This window comes from Coturnix japonica, chromosome 1 (genome assembly GCF_054131305.1).
Source record: "Coturnix japonica strain WE chromosome 1, WE-NBRP24, whole genome shotgun sequence".
NCBI lineage: Eukaryota > Metazoa > Chordata > Aves > Galliformes > Phasianidae > Coturnix > Coturnix japonica.
This window is the reverse complement of record NC_140663.1, coordinates 67,228,461-67,245,905: the sequence shown is the minus strand read 5'-3', so window position 1 is coordinate 67,245,905 and position 17,445 is coordinate 67,228,461. Positions and strand designations below refer to the sequence as shown.

The 17,445-nt window shown below is 41.7% G+C and overlaps 1 protein-coding gene across 3 annotated transcripts; it reads right to left on the bottom strand.

The window, feature by feature from the left end:
• Positions 1–3,567: 3,567 nt before the first annotated feature.
• On the bottom strand, positions 3,568–17,205 carry GPR19 (G protein-coupled receptor 19). Of its 3 annotated transcripts, none has more exons than XM_015870984.2 (2): positions 16,632–17,205; positions 3,568–10,999 (listed from the first exon to the last, which is right to left on the bottom strand). In XM_015870984.2, the coding sequence occupies exons 1-2, from the start codon at positions 16,643–16,645 to the stop codon at positions 9,733–9,735; spliced, it is 1,281 nt and encodes a 426-aa protein (XP_015726470.2). In that variant the 5' UTR covers positions 16,646–17,205; the 3' UTR covers positions 3,568–9,732. The 3 variants fall into 3 exon arrangements, with proteins under 3 accessions (XP_015726470.2, XP_015726479.2, XP_085399722.1); XM_015870993.2 differs by having other exon boundaries at positions 3,568–10,908; XM_085543596.1 differs by lacking the exon at positions 16,632–17,205 and adding an exon at positions 12,261–14,640 and having other exon boundaries at positions 3,568–10,908.
• Positions 17,206–17,445: the final 240 nt, after the last annotated feature.

Genomic DNA, 17,445 nt, shown 5'->3' with positions numbered 1-17,445 from the left:
CATAGCTGGATTTCTTGAATGTCTTTGTGCATTTATATTAGACAACAAAGGCTGCTTATTTGCAGTAAATTCCATGGTATCTCATACCAAATGAAATCACTGGACTACAAGCGATGCTGTGTTTATGAAATGTATAGATTTGTATATATAGATAAATCAGTAGAATTGGCACAGTCAGTTGTAACCATTATCATAAGCAATTTCTGCAAATTTATGTTGCTTAATTGCTGTATTATTCATACCATTGTTTGTACATTCTCTTTTACTTCATCTCAGTCATAACTAGTAAACTGTCATTGTTCAGCTAACAGTTTTCAGCAACATTTCATTAAAAAAAACAAACCCAACAACAACTGGCCTTCAGTTTCTTTTTCTCCTCCAGAAAAAGCACTTGGGATGTGGAAGTCTTGCTTCCAGAGCTTGTGCAACGTTAGCTCTGCTTTTCTGTGTCTGCTTGTAATGGAAAAAAGGCTTAAGTCAAAACTGTGAGCTGCTACTTTGAGCAACTCTTGTGTTTGTTCACTCTGTTGTGGTGGGCAGTGATGATCATAGAATCATAGAATCACCAAGGTTGAAAAAGACCTACAAGATCATCCGGTCCAACCACTCACCCATCACGAATAGCTCCCACTAAACCATGTCCCTCAGCACAACATCCAGTCATTCCTTAAACACTCCCAGGGTCGGTGACTCCCACCACCTCCCTGGGCAGCCCATTCCAGTGCCTGACCACCCTTTCTGAGAAGTAATATTTCCTAATGTCCAGCCTGAATCTCCCTTTCCGCTGCTTGAAGCCATTTAATGACATGAGAGAAGAGGCCGACCCCCGGCTCACTCCAACCTCCCTTCAGGAAGTTTTAGAGAGCAAATGATGTTATTAACTGTGCTGCAGCTAATAGCTATTCTGTTGCAAAGAAAAGACCACGGGTAGATTGTAAAAGTAAGATTGTAGAATGCTTCTTTCCATGAGACAGGATGTTTGATGTGAACGGAAATCTTATGGTATGAAAGTTGATCTTTTCCATATCTTCTTTCTAATGGCAACTTTGAAAACATATTTTGATCAAGTTATAGAGTGCTGGCAACAGTAGTGCTGCGTGTTCCTGTCATAGAGCATACCAGCCTGCCCCAGATACCTGCTGATGTAGAAACAATTATTTCCTCCTCTTGAATATAGATTGCTACCTCAGTGTTTTCTGTTTGGAATTTCTGACACCTCCCACTCCTCTGTGTTCATCCAATTCTACACTACAGAAGGAGACTTCTGTGAGTCTTTTTTCTTCCAAAAAAGGCCGGGCAGCTATTGTCGAAAGCCATCAAGCCTTCCTTTTCCAGAGGACAACATAAAAATATGAATGATTCCGCTGTGATTTTTGGCTTGTTCAGGTGCTCTTCTCTTCAGCTGTGTGACCAGAAGGGAGGCAACACTAAGCAAGTTGTTCAGGCACTGGAATGGCTACCCAAGGAGGTGGTGGAGTTGCCATCACTGGCAGTGTTCAAGAAGCATCTGAATAGGGAGCTATGAGATATGGTTTAGTGGTTTTCTGTAGATATGGTAGAGGGAGGATGGTTGGACTAGATGATCTTGTAGGTCCTTTCCAACCTTGTGATTCTGTGATTCTATGATTCAAACAGGGGGCAAAAGACAGCAGCTGCCAGCACTGACAGCGGTTAAATACTGGGTATGTGTTAGAGTGGTTGTGGTACTCACAAAGTTAAAAGTCTTCTTTCATCTTGAACATTCTGAAATTCAGATTATTTTATAACTTACATGTTTTTATAAGCCGAGTTTGCCTTTCATTTTCACTGATGAGAGAGTTTGAAAATAAAAGGGTAAATTCAACTTGCTAGCATGTAACTAAGGCCTGCTGTGAAGCTAAGGGGAAATTTGCTTGTGGAAGAGAAAATTTTGGCCCGCAGGCCTTTATTTATCTCACAAATATGTGCCAGGAGAAGTTTCATTTAAGTGAATAAGATTGCAGGGTTAGCTTTCCATTTAAACCTATAGTCCTGTCTAGCATCTAAGATAAAGGGGAATGAGATATTGCCTAGATTTCTGATCAGCTGGTTGTTCTTGTGACAAGTATTTGTGTAAACCTGCACTAGGTGATCATTTATACTCTGGGGATAAATTCATTAGAGCAAAGGATGTTATTTTTCTCATAGAAGCAAGATGCACCTTTCGTGACTTTATTCTTTCAGAAGGTGAGGAAATCCTAACAAAAACTATCTTCTTAATTGCAAGTATACCAATGCAGCCACGGGGGATTGCTGTGGGTGTTTGGAAAGCAGCCAATTAACTACTTCAGCTTTCTGAACTTACATAATCTTATGTCTTTGCAGTAGGCACTTAATGTTGTCATTGTTTCAGGCCAAAGCCAGTAACGCAGTGGCATTGTCAGTGGAGCTGATACTGTCTACACGTGCTGGAAGATAAAAAAGGCTGGCTGACAGATGGAGGAAGATGATAAAGGTTGTCTGTTTTAATCCTTCTGCCATGAACTTCTGCCTCTGGGAATGAACACAGTTGCAGTTTTGTGGACGTATGAAAAAAGAAAAACGTAGGCAGAATGATGAATGGCCTCTTGTGATTGCTTGCATTTACCCTGCTTTTTTTTTTTTTTTTCTCAATCACGCTCCTTGCATGACATAAGTCATATAAATAAGACATGCCTGTTGCTAACACGCTTTGTCTTGGTCTGTCAGGAATGCTATCAGCAGCTATAACATGAAATATCTCCCAATAACGTGAATTAAAATTATTTTCTTTCAGCTATTGGAAACCTTCATTTTCTTTGTTTTCATTAGTACATAGCTGATTTCAAACATCAGTGAGAGTTTCATACAGGAGCAATTTCACGTTTATTAGAAAGGAGGCAAAGAAGTGCAAGGATTGTCAAGGATGCTTTGACGCATAGTTTCTCCCATGTGTGCCATCATTCTGCCATGTTTGATTTGAAGCTCTTCATGAAAGCGCAAAGGGTACAGAGGAAGTTTAACCTCACTGAGCTCCAATTTCTTTCCTGACCAGTACCCTTCTGAAGTGCACAACTTCACTATGGTACGGAGAAGAGAAAACTTGGCATACAGTTTCTCCTGCAGTGGTCAGGATACAAGAAAGAAGCAAGCACAGGGCATGTGGCTGTTGGCTGTTATTTGTCCTGAGAATAGCTGACATTTGGAAGGCTGGACCCCTGCAAGCTCATCTTCTGTCTCCCAGCAGAATTTGGACTGCTTTTCTATTAATCTACAGTTTCAGACTCTCTCCCAATCTGGACACCAGCTCTTTCTTTTCCACTTTATTCCTTTCTCTTTTTTTCTTTTACTCTTTCCTCCAAAGTTTTCTTTTAGAGAAGTGTAATCTTAGATTCCTTCCTTAAAGTTTCAAGTGTTGCTAGCTGTGTCTTTCTGATGCTATCAGAACCACTGAAGGACTCTTTGCAGACTCATTTCCCTTCATCTTGGATCAGACTGAGCATATATTTTTTTCTTCTCTGATTTGCTTCAACTTGATGATTTGTGACCATATCCTTAAATGATGCAGAAGCTGATAAATCACCAGGCTCCTTTCACTTGCCTCCAATGCATTTTTATTTGTTTATTTGTGTATTTATTTATTTTGCATTTAACTGGGCTTTGATAATGCCAGCATATTCTGTTCTGCTTGTGCTGATTCCATACACTGACATTAAAGAAATGTTTGCATGTTAAATCCTGGCATAAAACAGAAAAAAAAGAAAAACACAACAAAAACAACAACAAAAGGATTTTGACTATTTGACTCTAAAATATGTTGTTCTGCTAGTATGAATCCCTTTAGGTTTGTCATCTTTGTCTTGTTCTTCTTTCACTCTTGCTGGTGAATAGCAAGCAAACTGACTGGTCATTAAGGTCATCATCTTGCTGACTGCTGTCATACTCACAGCCTACAAGCGGTGTTAGATTTCTCTTTTGCCTAACCCTGCAGGTGGATAGGCACCAAGTTACCAGTTTATTCTCAAAACTATATTAGCTTTATGATTGCTTTTTCAAAGAGGGTTAGAATTAGCAAATGGACTTAAAAAAATCTTAAAAGTGAAATCTTACTGCAAACAGTATTGCATAAGTCCTGATTCCCTAGAAAACCAGGGTCAGGGTCCCAAACAAGCTCCCAGAAATGGGCGATGTGTCCCAAAGTCTGATTTATTCTTGGTTCCATTTCTGCATTTTGGATGAAATTTGACCAGAGGGAGCTGAGAGAGAAGAATTCTGTGTAAGCAGAGGAGCTGAAGAGTCCTGAGATTGCTCTATAAATCTAAAATCAACAGCTTGCTCACATTAGGGGTTCAAAATTTACAGCTGGGGTATGCTGGTTGATGGAACACTCCTTCAGGGAGTTTTGTACATTGATGGCACGTGATGAGCTTCCTAACACACGAAAAACACATGGCTTTGTCAGCTGGCACTTCTGAGATACCCTGTAAAATACTTACTCTGAGAAAAAGATCTGTTTCTAAAAGTGTCATTTTTTAAAGTTATACTCTTGAATGGCAAAAGTCTGGTCTCTGATGGGACTTACAGAGGCACTGTTGTGAGTTCAAGGGTAATTTGTGGAGAGGCACCCCTTGCCACATTGACCTTTCTTGAGGTATCCTGAAATAGCTCTCTATATTTCTGTTTTCTGGCCTGCAGTGAAGTGGTGGCTGCCTCTGTTGTACTACAGATATACACAATTCAGCTCAAGAAACTCAATGCTTACTGCCATAACTTATTGCTTTTGGTGCAACTCCTGATAATGGGACCAAAGGTCACATCCACAACATCCCTCTTCTTAAAGAAAAAAATGTAAAACCCCAGTACTTAATTTGAAGATGAATGCCCTGGGTTAATAGAAAAAAACAGTCCAATAATATGTCAAGAGCTGTTTTGGACTCTGCAGAAACCCACACAGCAAATCCACTCCCAGCAATGTTGCAAGTTAGCAAGCATCTTGCTGCTCCTGCTGCATATACAGGTAACTTGTAAATAATCCAAAGTCTTGATAACTCTGAATATCATTTAATTGCTGTAGTTCCTGCATTTGGGTCAGTATGGGTAGGGACTTTACAGAGTACTTATTGCAGTAGAGGTGATTAATCTGCAGAGCTGAACTGAAACCTGTGGGCAGAGCTGTAGTGCCAGTGGAAATAAGGTAGATACTTAGAGCCATCCATTTGCCACATCTGCAATGTGTCTAATTCTACAAGGCTTTAAGAAAGATAAATTTCCTGATAACCCCCATTCACCTTCCCAAGTCATGGAAATGAGAGTATCTCCTGTCTTATCACACTTGTACATGCAGGCTAGTGTCTGGCTGGGCATGTAGTGAGGATAAGTGAAATAATTTAGTGATCTTATCCTTATTTTCTCTCTTTTTTCCCCACTTTCCTTGCAAGTTTAGGACCAAATCAAGAGCTGGTCTAAAATACCTAAGATTCTGAACACAAAGGACTTAGTGCTGTCTGTACCACTTCTGAATTTTATAGAGGCCAGTTTCTTGAGTAGATTAAAAGTAGGCTTGCATGTGCACTAGCAGTAGTGTAGAATAAAACCATGTTTTAGTTCAAACTGCTTTCCAGAAGGTGACATTTATATAACAGTCTTTTAGTAGGTTTTTTATGTTTTACTGGAAGTAGGTTCAAATAAATCCCTTGTAATTTATAATGGCCTATTCCACTATACTTGTGAGGTTGTAAATAGCCAACTAGTAAAGGCATATTAACTTACAGAAACACTTAAGGAACTAATAACCCTTCCTGTAAGTGTACAGATCTGGATTTAATATACTTCAAATCTACTTGGTTTGAATTGGAAGGATCTGACGTTCACAAAGGCTGAGCACTCCGAATTTCAGCTGAAACTGATGGCATGCATTTGACACTTCAGAAACCGTCTCCTAAATCAATGTCAGTTAAATGTGATGTGAAGCTGGTTGAGGTGATGAGAATGACAAAGTCAGGAGATTCTTAACCAGACATAGGAATACACTTAGCTGTAATTATAGGTAACAACCACCTTGCTAACACCTCTAGAATGCTGGTTGAAAAAGTCCTAAGTGGAGTGTGCCTCTGTTTCTCATTGCCTCCCACTTCCAGATGGACATTTTAAAAATGCATTCAACAGAATATAAATTTTTTCCTGAAATAAAATGGAGGGCCATAACTGGAAGATTTGTAAGGAAATCATCACTTAACATTTAATACCAGAAGTAAATGGTGATGACAGAATTTCCACTTGATGGGTGTCCGCTTAATGGCAAAACATGTTTAGTAATTGACACTGGTCATATTCTTGCACAGAAAGATCTTGAATAAGTGTTGGATGGGCTACAGATCCAGAAGTCCTTTCTTTCTCCCATAGCTGCTCCTTTGAAGACGTGGTTGAGGTATACTTGTGAAGTGAGGCAGTTTGGTTTGCTAGGTATACACTAAATTCTGCTGGCTTCAGCATTTGTATTCTAGCTCCTCTCCTCCTCACTGCGCACATGCACTGAGGCACACGCAGGTACCCATGGGCACAGTGTCTGCACACTGACCAGACCTGCCAGTCTCACCTCGAGTATGGGAGCATCTGCCTCCAGAGCAGCATGAAGATCCAGCAGCAGTAGCTGGCCATTTCCCCATTGAAGAGCATTCCTGAAAGGTATCTTTATCTGAATAGGATTGCTTGATTTAGTCCTAAAGTTTCCTCGCTCTTTAGTAATTTTATTATTGTGCTATGTATATTGCCAAAGCAGCTGTTGGTAGTAAGGAACTGTGAAAGAGCATGAAAAGATTTGTAGATACAGATATCTATACATCTAGATAGATAGATACATATTGATCAAGCAAATCTCAATGCATTTTCCATTTCCTGCTTGGATAATGCATGATCTCCTTCCTCAATCTCTAGTGCTCCTGGGGCACTAGCAGACTAAGTGATACAAGATGGCTGGTGCTATCAAACCAACCCATCGCCTCTTCTAAAATGATGCTTTAAAAATAGAAATAAAAGATAAAAATATGAAGTGGAAAAGGTTTCTCCTTGTGCTGGCGCAAAGTCAGTATCTATCAAGCTGCCAAGTATTCTCCATCTTCTGTCCTGCTTCAGCACAATGCCATGTTTAGCTCCTATGGCAATGGCACAAAGCTACCAGTGGCTTGGTGTCCCCTGCCTGAAGGAGGATGGGAGCTGCCAGGAATGCAAAGGCAGCCTTGTCTGGGGCATGGTGCTCCCAGCACACCAAGAGGACAAGGACTGGAAAGAATGTGCAAGGACTGGTGGGACAGGGAGAGGAAGGGTTTCCACATGAACATGGATGCCCGATGTTCAGGCACATCACTGCTCCTCTAGCTCCTTTACAGCTTATGGAAGGTGGGGAAATACATTCAAGTTCAGAAGAGGAGCAATTGTATGAAAGTCTCTGGCTTCATAACCCAGTATTCCTCTAGTTTCATATTGAAAATGATGTCTGGCAGACTTTTTGTCTCAAGGGAGGTTTTGGCATCTCAGAGGTGGGCTTCATCTCTTCCTCCCATTCTATAGTACAGCAAGTCTGAGGACAGCAGTCCCTGTACAAGGCGGCAATGATGTGAGCCCTGCTCCTTATCAACACATGCTGATGTTTCAGGGAGAAACAATTTGCCCGAAACATGAACCACACGGAACAAAATGGCCTCATTTTTAAGGCCCTCTCCTCTCACAGTTCATGGGGATTTTTGCTCATGACTTTGATGAGAAATGTCTAATCCTCATTTAATGGGGATTTCTGAATTTGTGAAATAGATACAGGAAATGTTTCCACAAACAGTATGGGTTCTTATGTCCACACTTAGTGTGGTAGAGTAGGGGGAAGGAAAAAGTCTAGAGTACAGGCAGGAATATTGCTCAACAAAGGAGTTCCCCTACCCAATATTCCAGCACTAGAGTCCATCCAGACCACTTCTGCCACCTGCGGTTCAACAACACATGTGCTTCTGTGCTTCTGCTCTCTGCTGATCGGAAGGGGAGATGCATGACTGTGGTTAATACACCCTTCGTACTTGCTGCTCCTGTTCTATTAACTTTTGTTACTACAGGACTTTCAGACCTCAGGCCCAGTTGTGCTACATTTGCTCTGGAAACAGAAGAAAAAGATAATTATTCTCTGAAGAGTTTGTGACTGAGGATGCATCTTTCAAAGACAGAGCTTTTGAAATATGGTATGTGAAGGGATATCTCATGCTTGTATCTTATTTTCTGCCCCACAGCTGGCTTCTGCCTAATTGAACACCTAAGGTCAAAGTACCTACATTGCTTTTGGGATGACTTGAAATGCATGTTGGTAATCTGGTCTTCAAGATACCAGGCCGTACCCTAGCTGCTACATTATGATGATCCAAGCAGAGCCTAGTCTGAAGCAGTTTCTGTGTCAGAAATAACTGAGTAGGATGGAAAGCTTCAGTGCAGAAGAGAAATAACAGGACTGCTGGTCTGAAGCCAGCAAGAATCTCCTGCCCATGTTATAAGATAACATGGAAACTTACCAGGGTGAGGGAAAGTGAATACAGCGATCCATCAGAGTGAGGGGAATTCACCAAACACAGTTTGTGCTGGCCTTATTTTGTTATCTATGATGTTTTCTGAGTGTATTGCTGTAGTTTTAGGCACTAGAATAGGAATTAGGAAAATAAATCAATATCAAACACAGAAGCTCTTTCCAGTTCTTCTTAACCTTAACTGCATGATGTGAAGGCTTCACATTTCAAACTGGTTTTCAAGAATACATCCCTCTTCATTCTCCTGTGGATCTGTATCTCAGATGAAGCAAACCTTGAAAGTAAATATGTAGGAAGAATTGGACCCATGGTATAAATGTCCATGGTGTATATGTGTTCACTTTTTTTAGCTCAGGATGGGCAGGCTTCACAATCAACTAAGCACCTCTTAGCCTGGCTTAGGAGTTTTGTTCTTTGCATTTTGGTTCCAAACCAGTTGCAGAGTGCTGGGGAAGTAACTTTGGAGCTTCCCACTGCATTTTGCAATTGCCTGGGGACTTTTGGTGGTGAGGTCAGATCAGGTGATGCTGCTCCTCTTCTGCTGTGGCTGCACATCAAGCACATCAGCCTGGGTGTAGACACAGCTAGAGAGGAGCTGGGGAGGGTAAGACATGGAGTCTTACTCTTCTCAAGCTGCTTCTGCCACTAGATCTCTCTGGAAGTGCAATGCTGAATATGCAAAAGCACTCAGTGCTGACTCTACAGAGGCAGTGTGAATTTTATAGCTGAACTCAATCAGCTCAACATTTTGCCAGCATTACCACATACAAAAATCTTAGTGGTGAGGTCTGAACAAGAAAGAAAACACAAGTGCAACAGTATTCTTAAGGGCGTAACAAAAGGCTGTGGAGATGTCTTTGGGTGTATTTATGTATTTAAACATGGTGGCCAATGTACAGTGATTAAAAATGCAGTGGTACTTTTTCTCCCTTTTATCCCTACAAACAGAAAATGCAAGAGCTTTTTTTTTTTTTTTCTGGTAAGAAAGCAGATAGGCTCATGATTCAGGGAGAGTACTTACAGAAGCAAATGTAGCTGAAATTATGTACACTAAATACACCAAAATCAATGCATTTAATAAAATATCTTTTTTTTTCTCCCTTTCTAAAAGTTGTTGTAAAAACACGTATGTTTACATTGGTTCAAAAAGTTCTTAGTTCCGATCGTACATAACCACCATTCAAAGCTATTAAGCCAATTAGACAAATGTATTTGGAGGATTTGAATGAATAGGCCAGGCGAGCTTTTTTTCCTTTGCTTCTCTGTTAAACGAATTATAGATGGAGTCTTTGGTTACAGTTTTGGCTGGTGCTGGGATTTCTGAGATCCCGACATAATTTTTTTTTGCTATCCTTGAGCTGGTGGTGATGGTGTATGCATTGCTTCTGTAGCACTTCATGGAGGACATGCAAAAAGTTTCCTTCATCCCTCTTCTGAAGTTTGCATTATACACTGAGTACAGGGTTGGCTTAGAAGCTGAAGAACTGAAAGAGATCCATGTGATAGCCATGAAAACCAAGGAACTTTTTCTATAGTCTGTTTCCTGTGGGTGCCACAGTTGTACCACATAAAATGGGAACCAGGATAGGAGAAACACTAAATTTAACATTAAGAACATCTTGATAGTTTTCACTTTTGTCCTTGGGACAATATTCATTGTTCTTCTAACAGTCCTGCCATCAGTGCCTATTCTCCAAATGTACTTAACAATCTTTTGGTAGAACAGGATAATGAGGATGGATGGGGTCAAAAACACCACCAAGAGATGGATAATACTGTAGATGGCTCCTTCCCAAGAATTTGGCAGAAAAAAGTTGCAGTGGTCATCCTCATTAGAGCCATAGAAAAAGAAAACTGGTGACATAAATGCAAGATCAAAGATCCAAGCTGCTACAATCATTTTCTTGGCTTTCTCTCTTGACACCTTGAAGCTCAGAGGGTAGACAATGGTGTAGAATCGATCCACGCATATGGAGAGGAGCACATACATCTGGACTCCAGGAGTGAAATACTGAATATACCTTACCAGCTTACACATCACATTCCCGAGCGTCCACCTGCCTGATGTAAACTGAAGCAGCGCAAATGGTGCACTTCCAACACTGATGAGAAGATCTGCACAAGCCATGGAGACAACAAAATAGTTGGTGGTTGATTGTGTCCTCCTGCTTCTGTGGATCACCAAGCAAACAAGGGAGTTTCCAAAGATGGAAATTAGCCACAGTACTCCAAAAACCATGCCGGCCGATACGATTTCCCCTGGCTTCAGCTCATACTGCAAGACGGTGTGGTTCCTGCTTGGCCTGGGCTCCTCAGGTGACTCTGTCATCTCATGGTCAGCTGCAGGGAGGGAGGTCTTGGGGTAGCTTTTGTTCTGCAGCAGGAGCAATAACGTAGGGAGAACAAAAGAAATGTTGTTATCCGTACTATGGTCAAGCGTGACAGTCATGTCTCCTGCTTGGGCTCTGTATAAACAAAGACAAAAAGTTATATCTAGTAAGTATTTGTGAAAACTTACTTTAATCAATGAATTATAATTTTAAACTGAATACGCTGATTTCAGAGAAACAGTGAGAAATATACTGCCAAATTTTCTAGTATAGCAATTATCACCATATTTCCTATAGATCATCTTAAATCCTCACAAGGATTAAATGGAAGGATATTTAATACTACTGACTGTGCATGTAGGGACATCTTGCCTGGCGATGATGCTCTAAAACATGTCCTTTCAATCACGGTGAATTGCAAAACCTTGTTCTTGTTAGTAATGCAAAATCTGATCCTGTGGTTGCAATGTGTGAGTCTTTAGCACTGGAGTCTTTATAGTAACTCAGATATATCAGGATTAAATCTGTTAGCAAAAAGACCCACCCAGTTCATCCCAGAAGCTGAACAAACAAGTCAAAAAACGCCACCATCTTCCTTGAGTTTTCATGTGATCCAGGTCACCACGTTTGCTTTCTGATGTTTTATTCAGTGTTGTTCTGATGTTTTTTTCTCTGCCTGTGTCTTGCTTTGCACCAATTGCTTTATCTAAGCACAAAGCTACCAGATGAGTCTTCAAGAATACAATAAAATAACAGCCAGATGTGGAAGAGGAAAAGATGTACTATTTGTTTGATGTGATTAGAGAAGATGTTTTCCTTGAGCTACTTAGACTCAGTGTTCATTAGCTGATCTTAGTGAAACATTGTGTGCTTCACTCAAACAGATTACATGTACAATGAGCTCTGTGCTGTAGGGACAAATTTATTTACCATCCTTGAAAATGTGAAGTGTGTTTGTGAGCAGCGTGGCAGATCTACATAGATACATCCACGCTGCACAGAGCAGCCAGTCTGTGGCAGGAAGCTGTTGTGTCTCTTCTCCAAGACCCACAGCATCAGCCTCGCACCGTGCCTGGCCTCTGACTGTGAAGCAGAAAGTGGGTCAGTGCATGAGTCACCAACACTACTCCCAGAGCCTTACTGAGCTGCTTTTGTGTTCAAGTGAGATCTGGGAACTGTAAACATCTCATATTAAGTTTAGCTGAAGCAGACTAAGGCTGATAACTGCTAGTTTTGTTTCAGGAACACTATGTGAGTCCCTCCTTTCAAAATAACAATTGAGGATACAAAGAGGGGACATCCGGAGACCAAGAAGTGGATGTCAGCCATCTGGAAAGGACAACGTCCGCCTCAGCCTTTGGGAGGTATCCTGCTCCTTGTCCTTTCTCATGCTTACCTTATGTACTTTGTAATTTGAAAGCCCGAATCCACCATTCCCAGGGATGTCCCTTTGAGTTGATAGCAAAGGAAATTGCTATCTCTCCAAAAGGGGTCTGTTACTTAGAGAAGTACCTGAACCAGAGGAATGACATAAAATCAATGCCATGTCTTCTCTGCAGTTGTATAAAGCCTAGATGGATAGTTACTACTTGTTTACATGTTTACTGTCCTGTCTAGAGATGACATTTCCATTGCAATTTGGAGTAGTAAAACCTAAAAAGATTCAAAAAGGAATGCAACAAATGGCTTTTTTTTAGTGCTTAATCAAAATAATATCTTTTTTCCCATCACTGTTTTTTAGGATCAAAAGATAGCTAAATAAATAGCAAAGTGGCTTTTTAATCCAACCTATTTTAGTCCTCTGCATCATCACTGCAAAATGCTGATCATGCAGTGGCGCAGAGAGTTAGGACAATGAAGAACAATATGTTTGTCTTTTACTCCATAAACTTCCCTCTCTGAAGAATTTCTTGGGAGTAGCTGCCAGATTGCAAGAGCAGTGCTTCATCTAAAGGAGTTTAATCAATGTGAGAAGCAGGAGTAAATTGAATCAGGATGGGGTGCTTTTGTCTGGGTATAAGATGCTAGGAGGTGACATTCACTCTTGCCTTAACTCAAATTAACTACTCTATATGTGTGCTGAGTCTCAGTGCAATAATCATTTTATAGAATAGCACAGAGCCTTTTGACCTGTAACTGTCTCTTGCTGCACAGAGATGACTGCATGCATATTGAGGCCATTCAGTGCTTGTACTTCCAGGGTAGGAATGTGGCTGCACATGCTTCTGAAAGCATGCAGATTTACTGCCAGTTCTTGTTTCTGGGCTAGGATTCATAATAACTCTCACCCCGCTCTTGTTGTGAAAGCTTTCCTATTCTCCATCTACTATTCTGAGCACAGCCTGGAAATCTCTTGAGGTTCAGTATATTCTTACTGTCTTCATTCCTGTGCACAGCAATAGAAAACGTCTGTCCTTCTATCAGGAGAATAAGATTTTTGAGATTCATCTTTTGAGATTCTTATCCATGCTTTATATGCCACTGCATGCACCCCTGGCTCTGCCCTCTACTGGTGGAGAGTCCTGTTCATCAGCATCGTTAGCTAAAGGTCTTGTGACTGGAGATGTGGGCAGGCTGGCTCCTGCTGGTGTACAGTAAAAGCTTCAGAACTGAACTGATGATGTAAGCTGACACACATTGTTCTACTTTCTATCGGCATCCAGCTGCATAGCCTATATTGCAGGGTGAGAGAGTAGGAAATATGGATGGAATCAAATAAAGTGATTTGTTCTTTACTTCCATCACATATAAATACCATATGTTGTTTTCAGCTACTGCATGACCATGAATCTCAACAAGATTATTCTGCAGTGTGTGTGATGAAAATAAGGGGCCGACTGGACTTAGTAATTGGTGAGCCATGCAGCAACCCATCAGGCCAGGAACTGGGTCCATGTGTTGCTTCTGGATGTCCCTTCACATCTGAAGGAACTCCTCTGACTGCAGTGTTACAGTGTGGTGCCTGAGTTCTGGCCCAGAGGTTCATGATTTTGGTAAACATTTGGGGTTGAAGAACATGTGCAGGTTACAAGGTACTGCATATTGGCTGAGTCTCTTAAAGACAGTGACAAGGCAAACAAAAGACTATGGGTCTCTTGTTATAGGCGTAATTCTTACTCAAAAGGAATATATACTGAATCTTAAAAGTCTCTAAGCTCTATTGTATTCTCTTGGTTCTGTGACTAGTAGCCAACACTTTAGACTAATACTGATTGAAAAATGATGACAGAACCCAGACCTTTGCCCATTGTGACTGTGGGGGCAAGAAAAGTGGGATCAAGGAGGAGGAAGACTGACCCGATTTCCAACCCTGCTTTCAAAACAGGTTCCACCTACTGGTGTTGTGTAACTAGAGCTTGAAATATTCTTCTGTGGGCTTTTTGCCTTCTTCAGTGGGGAGTGAGTCTGCCCTTCCTTGAATCATAGGTAAAAAAAAAATAGGTGTACTCTCCCACACTCTTACACTCATTTTTGGCAACACCAGGCCCTGTTCAAAGCACAGCACACACTTGTGCTTGATGTGAGGAAGGCAGAGCTTTCAGGACTAGATTTTCGTGGTGGGTGTTGACAGATGAGCTGTGGTGAATCTCATGCCTGGCTGATTTTTCTTCCTATCTCCTAGAAATTCTCACCCTCTCCCCACCAAGCATCCTCTCCCCCGCAAGGAAAACATGCCAGCAGCATTTGTGAGCATGACATCAGCTCAGCTCACATTGCCACTTTACTTAGGAGAATATATATGTTTTCTTCTTTTACATAAAAAATTTTCACACAGGAATGATTCCTTGACATTAAAGTTTGTAAAAGTTATTTGCTCAATACTCATGCAGTGAATATAGTTGCAGTATTTATGCACTGGTCCAAACATTCATGTCTGGAATATGAGTGTCTGTTTTATGACCCTGTATCTTCTCTGGTAAGACAGATCTAGAACTTGTGTGACACAGGTCACTTGTGCCAGGGCTGAAAAGTGGGGTGTCACTGGTGGCTAATAATAATGCCAGGGATAGAGTTGACAGAAATCTGAATATAATTCCAGGGAGACTTATGTGATAGGAGTAAGAGAAGGAGAGGACCTGAATGAGCAGTAGGAGAATGTTCCCCTGCCCTCTGTCAGAGGATATGGTTTAATGAGAGCTTTTCATAGCCCTCTCATACTGACTTTGCTGAAGAAGGAGGATGGAGCTGGAGGTAATTCAAAGCCTGCAGTTAGGCTGGAAATTCCTGGTGCAGAAATAATTGTTGGAAGGGAAGTCCCAGCTGGGCTGATCTCAGGGAGAACTAAGCCACTAAGGAAGAAGCTTTCCCTGCACTGGAGATATCTACGTGGGTAGGGTGCTGGCTGTAGGACTTGTTCTAGCTGCCTACTGAAGGGAAAATAGGGAGCAATGGAAGATGCTGGAATGGATAAATCCCAAAAACACAAATGCTGCTTCAAGTTTTGGTGCTGAGAGGACCGAGTTTGAGGTAAGAAGGGGAAATAGGCTCTGATTGAGGCTGTTGGGGTTTATTCTGCATTGTCTAGTTAACATTTCTCTGACTGGGAATCACAGGGGATCGTTGGACACCTGAGGGAAGATGCCTGGTGGGACGACCAAATAAAAAAAATAACATGGGAATTACATGGTGAGACCCAGATGGAACTGCACTGCACAGCTTTGCAAGCAGGGACTTCACAGGAGTACTGTGGAGGTATGAGGATTTCCAAGCTCTCCCTCATAGCTAAGGAGCAGAGCTCCCCAAATGTATTAAAGGTACAAAAAATTCTTCCCTTAGTGTCTCATCCTGATTTCAGTATGTTTCAAATAAACTCACAAATCAAGATTCCAAAACCCAATAATTATATGCTCAAAGAGTAGCTGCCTCTTGGTTGGCACACATTTCTTTTCAGCAGATCAAGCCACTTGTTTAAGTGACTAACAGTGGATTTACTGACAATCCTTCAAGAATCACCGCTGAAAATCCTTGCCAGAATGAGCTGACTCTGAAGCCTACCTCATGCACAAAAGTGGCCTATTGAAAGCAGAAGGCAGTTTTACTTCTCCTTAACTCTGTGGAACCAACATATTGCTTGTCATGCTAGAAGTCATCTGGATACATGGAAAATATCACTATGCATTTTTAGAGAGTATCTGTGTGAATTAGCAAAAAACAGAGCAGCCTTCTTGCCTCTGCTGGCTACAGATAAGCAAAGATCACCATTCCTGTGATGTTTTCTTAATAGAAACATCCAGGCACCCACAGAAGGAGGGACTAAATTCTTTCAAAAGGGATAATTAAATTTAATGTCAGAAAAACACAGAAGTGGCTATATTAGTGAAATTTCAAGGGGAAAGAAGAAGCTGTGTGAATGCATCTGGACACTGAGAAGAACAGATGGGCAGACAGGTCTGCTCCATCTCAGTTATTTTCTTTCATCAAATTGTCCATGTCAGGGGACTGTTTAAGAACAAATAAATGCCAAAAGTAAAAATAAAAATACTGAATATTGATATACAGCACATATATTTATATAGAAAACGAAGATGCTTATTCTGCAGTAATTCTACTCACCCTTTAGCTTTCAGCAGAATCATCACCTCAGCATTCAAGCCCTGTGGAGTGTTTGCCACTGAATAAAGCTCTCCTTGCTAAAACCCAAGGATTTTAAAAGCACGCATGCTAATACACATAAAGTAAATCACTGGAGAAGATCGTCTTTCTTTACAAAGATAACTACCCCTTTAGCCACAACATTGCTCAGCACAGCACCTATAGGTACACTCACCTGTTCCAAAGCATAATTGCAGAATTCCTGGTCTTGTCCTTCTTTCTTTTATAATCCCAAGTGAAGCCATATTGGAAAACACGCAGTATGTTCACATCTGTGCCCGAACACTTGCAAATCCAGTAGAAGGAGGGGTTGGTTATTCTGCTCCTGTTCTGTAATGGAAAACGACGTGTGGCGGGGCTGGCTGCTAACTTACTGTTCCCGCCGCCCCCGCCCCGTCGCGGCCGCTCCCGTCAGCACCGCGGACAGCGGCACGACTCCCGCCCCGGCCCCGTGGCCCCGAAGGGGTGGATGCTGGTGCCCCGCTTCTTCCCCGCCGCTCTGCCGGCTGCGGAGGATGGAGGTCTACGCTGACGTCCCAGTTGCTATGGTGAGGGGCGGCTGCTGGAGAGGATGCTTTTCTTCCACCACAGTCACAGTGTCTCCTGAAAGAGATAGGGATAATGGATAAGGAGAGGGAGGTGGAGAGAATTTTTAATTAGCTGCCTCTGGGAATGCATATTTTTCCTTCCTTCCTTCCTTCCTTCCTTCCTTCCTTCCTTCCTTCCTTCCTTCCTTCCTTCCTTCCTTCCTTCCTTCCTTCCTTCCTTCCTTCCTTCCTTCCTTCCTTCCTTCCTTCCTTCCTTCCTTCCTTCCTTCCTTCCTTCCTTCCTTCCTTCCTTCCTTCCTTCCTTCCTTCCTTCCTTCCTTCCTTCCTTCCTTCCTTCCTTCCTTCCTTCCTTCCTTCCTTCCTTCCTTCCTTCCTTCCTTCCTTCCTTCCTTCCTTCCTTCCTTCCTTCCTTCCTTCCTTCCTTCCTTCCTTCCTTCCTTC